A 13,323-nucleotide genomic window follows, 5' to 3' on the forward strand; every position below is an offset into this window, starting at 1 on the left:
CTGTTGAAATAGCTGGGTATGTTTTTCACTGCACCAAACATCGTTTGCCCTATTTTCGTGCCAAGCATAAGTCTGGTGCATAATGCGGTCTAACCGTTATCTTGGGTGGAGTTTTCTTTCTTTTGGTATTTTTATCAATGTAAGCAGGGAGCAATAGGAGTTTGCACCATTACGGGATTGAACACAGCCAGCTTGTGTCATTTTTTGGTGATTTGGTTTTGATTCGATTTTAGTTTTGTCATGTTTTCCTTGCATCCCATTATATCTATGTCTGTCTGGCCATGCTTGTCCTCACTTGGATCATCCAATCAGTTCCCTCAGCCACTTGTGTCTTGTCCAGGTGCTTCTTATTGTCTCTTCAGTAGCTTGTATTTAACTATCCTGGTTTCTTTCAGTCCTTGCCGGTGCGTTGTCATGTCGTGTTTCCGGCATGTTGGTGTTACCTTGTCAAGGGTTTTTCCTAGTTTTTGATTACTTTGAACCTTGTAGTTTTAGAGGTCTGTTGATTTAGTGTTTTCAATTACTTTAAGTATTTTTTCCCTCTTTTTGTTAAATTAAAATCCAATTTATTTTTGAGTTTACGTACTTACATTTGGGACCTCATCAATACCTACAGTAACACCTTGCCTTCTATTGTAAGCTTATATATCACTCAATAAGAGAAACATGTTGACCATAAAATACAAAATATTGGGTCAATATTTTAGAGGTTGATGTGGGCATAAGTACAGCTATCCGCATACCTTTTGAGGATGAGCAATTCGAGTTTTTTGGCATATTAACTGACAGAATTATTATTTTTTTAAATGCTTATGTTGAGTTTTAGATTGCTGCCCCGAGTACCGCAATGCCGTCGGCTCTGGTAATTTACAAATGCGTACATTTTTTACGGACATGTGTTGCCACATTACACAACACCACACTTTGTAAAATGTGCAGGACTGTCGAATGTTAACATTGACGGATTCGTTGCATATGCATTTGCATGCCGAACATGTTCAGTAAGGCTGTGAATGATTGTTGCAGATGTGACTGGCCACCAATCAAATAAAAATCACACCACTGTTTCTATTTTTAATGTCTTAGTGATAAGCAACTCAATATTAGTACTTCACAGAAAAAAAAGCTAGTGTGATAAAATTAAGTTTGTCTTTCGAAGTCCGTGCCACAAATTTGGGCACATAAGCATCTTAGTAGGCTGATGGCCCACCCGTGGTGATGGGTCTGAATAATACAGAATGCCAAGAAAGGTGCAGTGTGAAATGCTAAATCCTCAGACATGGTACACTAGACTTGGCCCTGTACAAAAATGAGATGTACCGGTTTTTATGTTGAGCGCACATGCCCTTGGCTATGAAAATGGAGCCCCAGATGTTAAAAGCAAACTAACAAACAAGCAAAACTAAAAAAAAAAAATGTTGTTTTTATATTGTGTCACTACTGGCGGATTATTTTTGCGTTGCTTATTGCTCAGTGCTCCCATTGTATTTTTACTTTGCATATATGTGCAATGGAAACTTTGGGACCTGATCGCATGTGCGACAAATGCTTTTCGAAGAGCAATATGTACATGATGTGCGATCTTTGACTATAAAGAAGCAAAATATGAAAAAAATAATCTGCTTTCCATAGAGTTTTTATTTTAGAAGTCAGACCGGGCAGAAAAAAAGCAGATTAGAAAAATCCATTGTCTGAATCGTTAAACAGCAACAGATGCTTGCAAGCCAAGAACAAGAGTGATGTACTTGGAGGTTGAGTAGGATGTTTCAAGTAAGAAAGAGCCACAATGACTGTGGTTTGTGTGATTACCATGGAGGCAGTGCAAGATAATTTACTGTTATAAGTCATAAATATCTCAACAAAATATGAGCAACCATTATTCAGGGCAATAAAGTGGGTGGGCTGAACATTGTTTTCATTCTGCTGTACACACATGCCATATCTTCAGTTAGCAGTGAATAATAGCTTTGCGATTAAAAAAAAAACGTGGCAGTAAGACTCGTCAATTAACTAAAATTGCTTTTAATTAATGATTTCCTCGTTTAACATATTATGATCCATCCATAATCCGCTTATCTTCACAAGGGTCGCAGAGGGGTGCTGGAGCCTATCCCAGGTGTCTTCGGGCAGTAGGCGGGGGTAACCAGTTGCCAGCCAATGGCAGGGCACACAGCGACGAACAACCATCCATGCTCACACTCGCACTTCGGGACAATTTACAGTGTTCAATCAGCCTGCCATGCATGTTTTTGGAATGTGGGAGGAAACCAGAGTACCCGGAGAAAACCCATGCAAGCCCGGGGAGAACATGCAAACTCCACACAGGGAGTTCCTGGAATGGAACCCGGTACCTCTGCACTGTGAGGTTGACGCGCTAAACACTGGACCACGGGGCCACCCTTTACAATTCACATGTATTTTGTTGATATCACAAGAGGGTGACCAAGAACTTTAAAATATAAATGATAAAATCTCTTACTTTGTTACAGTCAACTACCGGTAATCATTTTGCTCATCGGCTACAGCTGCTATACGCATGTATGGAATATTAAAAGTAATACTATTAATGTATTATATTGTTGTAATTATATCCAAACATCATAAAACAATGTTATCACAATTTGAACCTGGCAATATTATTTCTTTTGTTTTAATATTACCGACAAAGAAATAGGCTCGGCCAGTAGTTTTGTTGTCATGTGTCCCTCTTGGCTCAGCGGCACAAAGTATGATTGTAGCTCATAATGCTGAGCACAACTGAAGTGGGTGAAAACAAATATTTTTGACGCAAATGTTGCTTTCAATATTCTAACATGATGACGATATTGTGGCAATTTTAATGTCACAATATTGCCATTATCGTTGCCAGATGTAGGCAATTTACAAAATTTGTTAGGTCCCTGGGAACCAGTCCATCGTCAGTCGGTCGAAACAAAACAAAAAAGATGATACCTCAAAAGATGAAACATTCAATTTTATACATTGCGCAAGAAACAAGGAAGATAAAAAAGAATCTCACAATTGGGGTTCACATAATCTTTTTACTCAACACATTTGCATGCAAACTTGCATGACTGGCGTGTTCACAATCTCATGATACGATCTAACTGAAGGGATAAGGAGAGAGAAAATGCCACAGAGAATAGAAAAAAAAACATCTTTTTTTTTTTAATCAACAACTGGGTTCTGGTACCTCTTCCAATCTACAGTGCAGTGAATGCGTGCTTGCGCATGCGTGTGTTTCTTTCACTAATGAAAACATCTTTGTAGACTTCTTGGGAAGAAAAAAAAATATTTGAATGACAAGCACTCAGTTTTTTGGGCACTCATCTCTCCCCCCCATCGTTCCATATTTCCAAACATCTGATGACATATTGCAAGAGGCAGTTCCAGTTTGAATCTGAAAATGAAATTGATGCCACGTTGTGTGTCGAATAAGAAGAAGCAGAGCAGCACAGATGGTTCACTTCCTGCATGCCCATGCTCATAATTCAAAGGCATAGAACAATTCGTTGCATACGTTGTGTTGCTTAAGGATAAACATGCTTGAGGTATGTTATTGTTCCTAAATCGTTATGACTTCATTGAACAGGTTTTGACAGAACAAGAGATTCTCCGTTGAATCAACCCTTTCAGGGACAGCGGTGACAATAGTGGACAGCTTATCTCATGTTATCAGGGTACAGGGTGCGTGAACAGTTTTGCAATTGAGTTCCCTATTAATTCTGGCATCTTAGGCTAAAAAGTCACTGCCTTTGTCTTGCCTCTAGAGCTAGAATATACCAGTAACAGTTTTTCGAATATCAACTTATGTTTTTTTTTGTTTGTTTTTTCCCCAGAATATGTTCGGTGGTTCAAATACAATCAAACTCAATGTGATTATTATCACAAACATTTTTGGTTTGGTGCATGATGATGCTTTAACCCTGGACAAAAGGTGTATCAGCCAAATTGATTTATTGAGCATTTTAGCCATTGAACAAAGCACTCTAAAATTGGACTAAATGGGGTTAGCATAAAATATGAAGAGCATTATCAACCAAAACATGTAACAATGTACATCGGACACAAGGACAGATAGGATGATTAAAATCAACGGTTCATCCCATCATAGGTTGAAAAAAGTTGTGGTGTTCATGTTGTGAGACAAATAAACTCTGTATTAATTATAATGGCATCTGGTGAGGCACCGCCTCAAACACGGAGTGTGTAATATTGTAATATTGTAATTTTAGCACAGACGTCTCCACTAATGTGTTGTCATTTTGTGTTTGTGTTCATCACGTAACATTCAGTGTCTTTTGCTGAGCACATCTCAAGTGCATGCCTATCACTGGAGTTTTGCACTTTACCACAAATGTTTTAAAATAATCATACCCTGAAAGTGTGTCAGAGTGTATTTGTGTGTGCATGTCTCCATAATTGCCATTCAGCTCATTGTCAGGTGGGGTAATTACACTCTCCAGCAGATGGATTGGCCACAAGTCATTGATGGCTTTAATAGTACCTGTGACGTTATCACACAGAATTTATCCATCCATTTTCCGATCCACTTATCCTCACAAAGGTCGCTGGGGGTGTTGGAGCCTATACCAACCATCTTCGGGCAGTAGGCAGGAGACACCCTGAACCGGTTGCCAGCCAATGGCAGGGCACACAGTGACGAACAACCATCTGCGCTCACACCTGGTGACAATTTAGAGTGTTCCATTAACCTGTCATGCATGATTCTTGGAATGTGGGAGGAAATTGGAGTACCCGGAGAAAACCCACACAGACCCGGGGAGAACATGCAAACTCCACACAGGGAGGCCGGCGCTGTAATTGGACCCACTACCTCTGCACAGTGATGTCGCCGTGCTAATCACTGGACCACCGATCCGCCACACAGAATTTATTTGGACTAAAATTTCTAGGTGTGAATGCATTGCCCACTTGCGGGTTCTTGGGAATTCTGTGTAAGTGGGAATGCATGTGCTACAAGCGAGAGAGTTAAGGATAAGTCATACGAGGCTTTTCTGTTGGGAATACGTTCAAGACATGTCTGAGAAGATTCTTTCTGATCGTATCACTGACAAAATGTTTTTTTTAAAGCTCTGCACTAGGGTGCAGGCATTCAAAGTTGATCATCCCTGCATTGAAGAAGGGAAATACAGCAACTGACTTCTTGTCAGCCATACCGTGAGATAGATTTATATACAGTACAGGGGAAGGAGGGAAAAACTCCTTTATCACAGAGGTGGTCATATTAAATATTAATATGTTGGCAACGATGACAGAGACAGCGGTGAAGGAAGACAGACTCAGACAGCTGTATCCAGCCAGAAAGAGAAACAAAAGGTAGGAAGAAGTCGAGCGGCAGACAAGCCGCAAGAAAAGCACCAAAGAAGACAGGATAGATGGAAATTTGAAATCATAATGTAGTCCTCTACATCCTCTTCCTTCAAAAAGGTCATTATTTCATCTCTGCTGTTCATCTTGTATAAAGTGAACATTTGCCAGAGAAAGGACCAACAAACATAACAAAAACATTAACTGATGTCAAAGATTTCAAAAGTTTCACAAAAAACTGCACCCTTGAAGATAAAAATTTTTGGGTCAATTACTCGAATTACTTAATATTTTTGAACATTAAAACAAAGTTTCAGACTGCAATGTTTCCAATTGAGGATGATTCTTTTTGTAATCTTCCAATGACTGAGATGTGAAAATATGTCACACCATAACACTGGGCAAAATACTCAAATTATAATTTACCTTCAGAGGATAATGGATCTTAGTCTTGTTTTTTTCTTTATTCACATTTTTAACTGTCATGTTCCGTCTGCTTGCGATTGGCCGGCAACCGGTTCAGGGTGTCCCCCGCCTACTGCCCGAAGACAGCTGGGATAGGCTCCAGCACCCCCCGCGACCCTTGTGAGGATAAAGCGGATCGGAAAATGGATGATGGATGTTCCGTCTCAGTTTTGTGTTGGATTGCATGTCAGTTGGCTGCAACCTGCGTTATTCTTACCACCCTTAGGTGGTGCGCTGAGGTGGGTCTCCAAATCTCAGACCACGGTCCTCAGTCGGAAAAATAACGCGCTTTACTGTCGTGTATCAAATGCACAACACATTTATTTTCACTTTAAAGCGACTTTTCGAATTATCTGCCGATATATATTCACATCATGATTCAATTCTTGGCATGTATGCATTAATGTACATCATCTTAAACTTTGCCCATTAATTCAGAGGGATAGAGGGAGTGAGCGTGAGTGAGTTATGCCTGTAGGTTTCTATGCTATTTCATTCATCTTGTGAGTGCTTTTGTGAATTCATTCCTATGGAAAAAGTGCAACGGGTATCTAAATGGCATTTCATTTACTAGAACACCGATTGAATGTACACCCAATTCGCGATTAGCTCGTTAAAAAAAAGTTCATTAAAAAAATATAGATAAAGCCAGATATGAAGCAACTTGTGTATTTTCTGCATCAGAATAATCAATTTCATGCAGAAACAAATTAACCTTTTCACAGTCCTTTTGCTCTCTTTTAATATGCTAAATAGTATTGCACACTTGAAGCATATTTATATTAGCCGTTCGGCACCCTTGTATTCACATTCCTGTCTATTTGTTTTCGAACTATTGTTAAAGGTATACGTTTTTCACGAAAGACACAAATTGGACATTCATTGTTTTGAGCACCCTCCCCCCCACTCCATGAATTTCAGTGGCCCTTATTGCATGTAGATTTGCACCATCGCCATCACCCACAAATAGCGGGGGTCAACTGTATGACAATAAATATACAGTACACACACTTTGAATAGAAGATGCAGTTTTGCAGTATTTCATGTTGTATTGTGTCAACACGCCAAGACAAAAAGGAGCACCGGTTGTGCTGCAACAAGACAGACATGATGCTAGCTGGGTAGCGATAGGGAGAATTGATACTGTTTTAGCTGATACCACTAAAATAAATTACTAAACATTCAAAATCGATTTGGTTTATATTTCCGTCATTTGAGGCTCTTAATTGCAGTATTGTACCCAAAAGGAAATGGTGTCAAATTCTGAATATCTCCCAACCCTAGTATGTAGAAAAAAGCAATACAGACCAAATACAGTACTCACATTCACACATGACACACTTCATTCAGTCAGTCAATGACAGAACAATAAATTGAAATGTATTAAGATAAATCATGAGACACATGCAGTCCAGCCTCCATGTTTGTTTTGGACCCTATTATTGTACTTTATGCATGATACTTGTGTTCCTGTCTTAAAGTCTAAATATCGATGTAAAACTCAAGGCAGAACTAATTCTGGATGCTAAATTGAACTCCATGTAAACCGCACATTACTGTAAACTATTTTACTCACTTGTGGGACTTTTTGCCCTCTGTGCCCCCTGGGCCTGAGCCGCAGTCATGAGCCTGAATGATGAAAGTATACTCCTTCTGCGTTTCGCAGTCCACCGGGCCACGAGCCCTCAGCTGGCCCTCCCCAGATGTGCCGTTCAGCACTACTGCCTTGAACGGAGCCTCCAACCCGTGGATGTTGAACGCACAGATCTCCCCTGGGGATGAGAGAAAGTCACCGTCAGTTGAAAAATGAATGTTAAAAGGTGAATGTATTAAAAGGACATTTACAGTATGTCCCCTAATCATATGTAATGTCCTATATACATCTAAGAAGCACCCAGTGCTCCATGGAAAAAAAAAACACACACACACTGTCTTTACCAGTACTCGCTGAATGTATGCTTTCATTCAGATTCTGAAGTTTAAATTCACTAGATTAATATATGGACACTTTATGCCAGTGGTTCTTAACATGGGTACGATAAAACTTAAGGGGTTTGGTGAATCGGTCTCAGGGATTTGACAGAGCCTCTCCCATGGAGGTTAAGACACAGCCGACTCAACATGTCATTTAGTTATGACACGCCCGCTTGGCCATCGCTCGCTGCACGTGATCACATGACATTGCTTGTCCAATCAGTGTTGCGGGAAATTTGGTTCGCTCAGTAGTCAACGTGTGACTGTCGTGATAGTACATCATAACATTTTAAAAACTTAACTTACTTATGTATTGAAATTGTATTTACTTTTTTCTGTTTTCAATAAATGCATTTTTTATGTCTTGAATTTGTAAAAAGTCATATTTTTGTTTTTCACAAATGAAGGGTTCGGTGAATGTGCAGTTGAACTCGTTGGTTTCGGTACCTCGAACAAGGTTAATCACCACTGATTTCGGCTATTCTGGATATCACACCGATGTTGAGAGGAATGTTGAGATTCAAGAGTGCGGCACATATCATACAAACACGCGCAACAGGGTCCACAAAATGAACACGCCAGCCAAGATATTTGTCACCATGGGGATTCTTCATTTTGTGATTAGAAAGAACCTGAGATAAGAATACATAATTGATTACCACAAAGAATTATGAATAAGATATCATAATAAGGAGCAATATCACGCAGTAACTATTTCCAACCACTGCTGAGACAGAGGGGTCTTCAAAAGCCCCTGATGATGTAATTGTAGCTGAAGGGCAGCAGAGAGGGAGGGGTCAAGATGATCTATGCTGATTGCAAGATGTGTACTCTCCTCCTTCTATGACTCACACGGGCACACAAACAATTCAAGGGCAAAAGCTTGTCAGTTTTCCCTGACTCACATTCACTTAAATCCACACCCACTGAGTGCACTGCCACCCATCTAGACGCAGTTGAGAGGGAGGCCGTTTTGAAGTGTTGGCCTAAACCGCCTGAGCTCAAGAACAGATGTTGGCACTTGGAAAAGACAGAGAGCTTTCAAACGCTAATGGCTTTGTCGAAACTATTATCCAAATATGTCTCCCTGTCACATTAGACTTTTAAACAGCAAATTTATGGGAGAAATGTGTCTTTTTGAAGCCTGGCCATGCAAAACTAATGGATGCATATTAATGTGAGTGGATTTTGCTCTGCTATTTATTCAATAGTTTGGCAGCAATTCAGTAATTTGTGTTATCACCAACGCACATGAAAACTTTGCTAATAACTCGGTTGACTTTTCACGGGAAATGTCCTCTCTCCGTCTCATTCTTTGAAGTGCTAATTCTCTGTCTGTGTGGCGTCAAGGCTGCCCTTTGGGCATCATTATTTTCATTTAATCACATCGCAGTGAATGCCTGTGTATTGGTTATTGGCAATGTGTACTCAGGAACTAAACTCAAGTTTTGTTGATGTCATGTGGTGCTCAACACCTCGTGGGAATCTGGCACCCGTCCACACACGACTGTCTGTTAGGACACTGAGCTCATTATCAGCAAAGACAGCAGTGCTTTACTGGCGACGGTGTTTGCAAAATCGCAAGACTGTGACAAATTATTAGGGTCCGCTGGAACTTGAGGTCCCAAGTTCTAATCAAACCTGACAGACCATCGATGATGCGCTGCCAGCCTTGATTTATGCGCACATGCATAAGCTGCTTTTCTTTCCTGAAATGTCACTCTTGCAAATAAGTGCATAGTTTACATAGGAATTGCAGCTGTTCACGGGGCCTTAAAATGACAGCAAAAGGGAAAGGAGAAAATGGAGGAGGATGTAAAATAGCCATCGCCTCAAGCCAGTGCTGATCTCTCTATTCTGGAGAGTCACCAAAGCAGAACCATGGATGCACACACAAAATGTGCCAGTTTACCATCTTAAATTTGAGTTGTTATTCCTTTCATCCTCCTATTGCCGGATTACGTCACACCAGCGAGAGCAGAAGACAAAATCAGATTATTCTCGACAAATGTATTATGCACCAGGCGATCTCTATCGCAATATTTAGACCTGCCATTTTTAGTAAATCAGTCCAATTTGCAGAGGCGTTACTGCCAGTGCTTTTCACAGTTGTCATGAATTCAGTTTTTCCAATTTGGATTCAGCAAGCAGTTATTTACTCAGCTATTAGTCATCCACAGAAGTCACCGTATCCCGATCTCATTTGGCCACCAGCGCACTTGGATCCATGGATATGCAATCACGCGACAGAGATGTAAACTCTCTCTGCTGCAGCACACAGACAGTGTAAGCCTTGTCAACTCTGCGATGTGACAAAATTCGAAATGCTTAGATTAGGCTTGTCGTGAAATTAGCCTGCCAAACAAAACTGAAGAAAACTACACAGTTGCTGTCCATCATGGAGATACGATTAAACCTAATTAAACCAACACCTTCTGACTTAGAATGTGACTTGTGGTATGGTTATGTACTGTATCATGTGTGTATATACCGCGAGATATATTTTTTAATTAAAGACACACCATTTCTGTTTGTGTGTGTGTTTGAGATTTTAGAAGAGCGTGTGATTATTCACCCATGCTTGCTGACCTACTGTCACTTTCCTTCCATTTTACTTAATTACATAAAGGCTCTTCTCACTAATTTCAGTACCGCCTTACCGTTTTCTAATCGTGTGTGTGTGTGTGTGTGTAGCAATGTAGCCTCATGGGGGGTGGGGAAGGACAATGTATGTCAATCAACTCACATTTGTGGCAGCAAAAGATCACTCGGCTCAATTTTTGACGACGGGGCATCCACGGTGGGGTGCGAATGCCAGCAGATCTTGAATTTTGTACAAATGCAAAGCTCGCGTGAAATACTCACAGGATTTATCCTGGTGTACGAATGGCAACAAGTGGATAGGACAGGAGTTGGGCAGAATCCTTGTACCTCCAAAATCATCACTTTTCAGGAGACCCCCAAAACGGTATGTTAGCACCACCATGAACATTGCATTGTCAAAGACAGCAAGACATTTTCAGAACCGTACTTTGGTAGGTAAAAAGAATAACACCCACACATGTGGATTTATGAAAAATTATGGCATTTATGAAATGGTGATATCTCAGCCTGATGCCAAAGCTTTACAGTATTTGTAAATACACATTTTCTGCCAAATTAAGTGAAATGAAATCATTTCCTGCGGCACCTGTGATGATCTGAAAAAGAAAAAGCTTGGCTCTCGACGAAGGCGGACGCTTTTGCTTTCTGCTCCTGTCTCCCCACCCCCACCCTTCCCTGCTCGCCACTCAATCCATGTGCTGTCTTTGTCTGACTTTTTCTAGCCTCCTGTCGTATTTTCATCCTAAAAACAAACATGGCATTGCACGTCTGCCTCACAGTACAGAGGTCATGGGCTCGATTCCGGGCCCCGGCCTTCGGGGTGGAATTTGCATGTTGCATGTTTTCTCTGGGTAGTCCGATTTCTTCCCATATTCCATAAAAATGCACTGTAGGTTAATTGAACACTGTAAATTGTCCCTAGGTGTGATTCTGAGCGTTGATTGTCGATGGAGCAAAACTCTACGAAACAGCAGAAGACAGAGATAGAAAGAGATAATGAGAAATCTTTCAAGCATGCCAACATGTTTGCATAGAGCAGCTATTGTTCTATTTAGAGGACGCAAAGCCATCTTTCAACGATAATATAATCATTGTGATGTTTAATATGGGCATGGCTGAACAAATGTCACACTTGTCATTTTCAATCATTTTTCTCTGAGGACGTTATCATACCAGCCAATTAGGAGATCTCGCCCTTCAGTATCTCTTCGTGCAGAAAAGAAATATGTGCATGTGTCTGTTTTCATACGCTGGCTGCACACTCCACAGTAATCCCCAGAGATCTACGTATGCATACTCTATAACTACACACCTTCACTGTGAGCTGCCCGAACTGTTTCTCTTTAGGAAAACAGCACAAATAAGGCAGATATGCAATAAATGTTACAATATGGAATGATACAGATGATCCAAGGTTGGCATGTCAGGGCTAATTATGTGTCATCCTAGCATACAAGGCCAGAGTCACAGCTGTATACAGTTTGGAACATTGACAGGACAAAAGACTCCATCATACATAGGTACATGGATCGAGCTGCATTACGTGAACACAGTTGGAAAAAAAATGTACAAAGAATGGATTGATGTTGCATTAAATACAAAACTAAGATTTGATTTAATAGGCTGAAACTTTACTCTTTTGAGCAGGGTTCATGTCAAGTGTGGCATCTTTGGATTGAATCCAAATTAGGGAACCCAAAGTGTTTTGATGCACAAAGAGATCTCCCTTCCCAGACAGAAGGTCTCGTAATATTCATAACAGTATTCAAACTGTTTTTTTTTTTTCAATGAGAGCTTTCATTAGATACAACAATTTCTATCTTAACAAGCAAAATGTAATCTAATATTAGATAATAATGGTTTGAAAAATAATAACTGATTCTGAGATGCATTGTGATGAAGAGTCAATTGGAACGTCAATAACTGAAATAATGTTTTGCTGACGCTGTCATGATTCGGTTTAGGGACCAACAGGTGGCACTGTAGGGCTCCCCTGGCAGCTGCACACCTGTTGGTCAAGGGTAATCAGGCCTTTAAAAGGACTCCCAGTCCAAACACTCGGTGTTGGGTCATTGTTGCTTCTTGCTACTGTCATATGTGTTTCTGTTTGCGCTTGGTTTCTGTCATGTTTATTTCATTTCATCACATTTCATTGTTATGTTTTAGCTTTAGTCATGGACTTTGTGTGTTTTGGATTTAGTTTTCTTTGTTTTAAATACAATTCTTCAAATACACCCTCCTCCTCCCTCCTGCCTGCATTTTTGGGGTCCACCACCATCTCGCATACGTGACAGACGCAATGTAAAAACAGGAGGTGCTGCATAGTTAAGTTAAGTCTTGAAATCAGTCATTAATTAGAAGGATGGTCTATTTGTAGACTTTTCAGTTCAAAAGGTTAACAACCATAATTGAAACACACACAGCACATGATATAGTTTTATGACGTGCACGTATACAGTAACCCCTCGCTATAACGCGGATTCGCTGTTTAACAGATTTTTTTAGTGCAGTTTTTTTTTAATGTTTTTTTTTAAACTGTGTATTGTGTTCTGCATCCTGATTGGCTGAGGGGCTGACCATCATGAATAGTCTCCGCACCTCATCTCTATAGAGCTTGCCAAATTTACCTTTGCAAATTTTTGGTCTTTGGTTTAATTGTATCAGTGGCGGATGCTGGTCTGTCAAGGAGGGGAAGCTCAATTTCAGGCTATATCATAAAAAGTTGATACGTGAAATCTACTCTCCGTTCCATTCAAATAAATGAGAATGTTGCCTTCACCATAAGATCAGTGATTGGCTCATTTCACTGTCAATCAAAAAGAGATTCAGCCTCAGACAGATCATCCAATCATCATGCAGAAAAGTTGAGCGTCTGGGCCAGCTGATATGCTGAGCGTCCAATGGGCGGGACAAAACCAGCATTTATCCACTGACTTGTCACTGACTACA

The 13,323-nt window shown here is 40.4% G+C and overlaps 1 protein-coding gene across 1 annotated transcript in view; it reads right to left on the minus strand.

Moving 5' to 3' along the window:
• LOC127609129 (calsyntenin-2-like) overlaps positions 1–13,323 on the minus strand; it is a 203,736-nt gene that overhangs the window by 77,296 nt on the left and 113,117 nt on the right. The window contains exon 3 of the mRNA XM_052078868.1: positions 7,373–7,568. Within this exon, the coding sequence (XP_051934828.1) occupies positions 7,373–7,568 (196 nt within the window). The remainder of the gene's footprint in view (positions 1–7,372; positions 7,569–13,323) is intronic.

This window comes from Hippocampus zosterae, chromosome 10, assembly GCF_025434085.1.
Source record: "Hippocampus zosterae strain Florida chromosome 10, ASM2543408v3, whole genome shotgun sequence".
NCBI classification, from domain to species: Eukaryota; Metazoa; Chordata; class Actinopteri; order Syngnathiformes; family Syngnathidae; genus Hippocampus; species Hippocampus zosterae.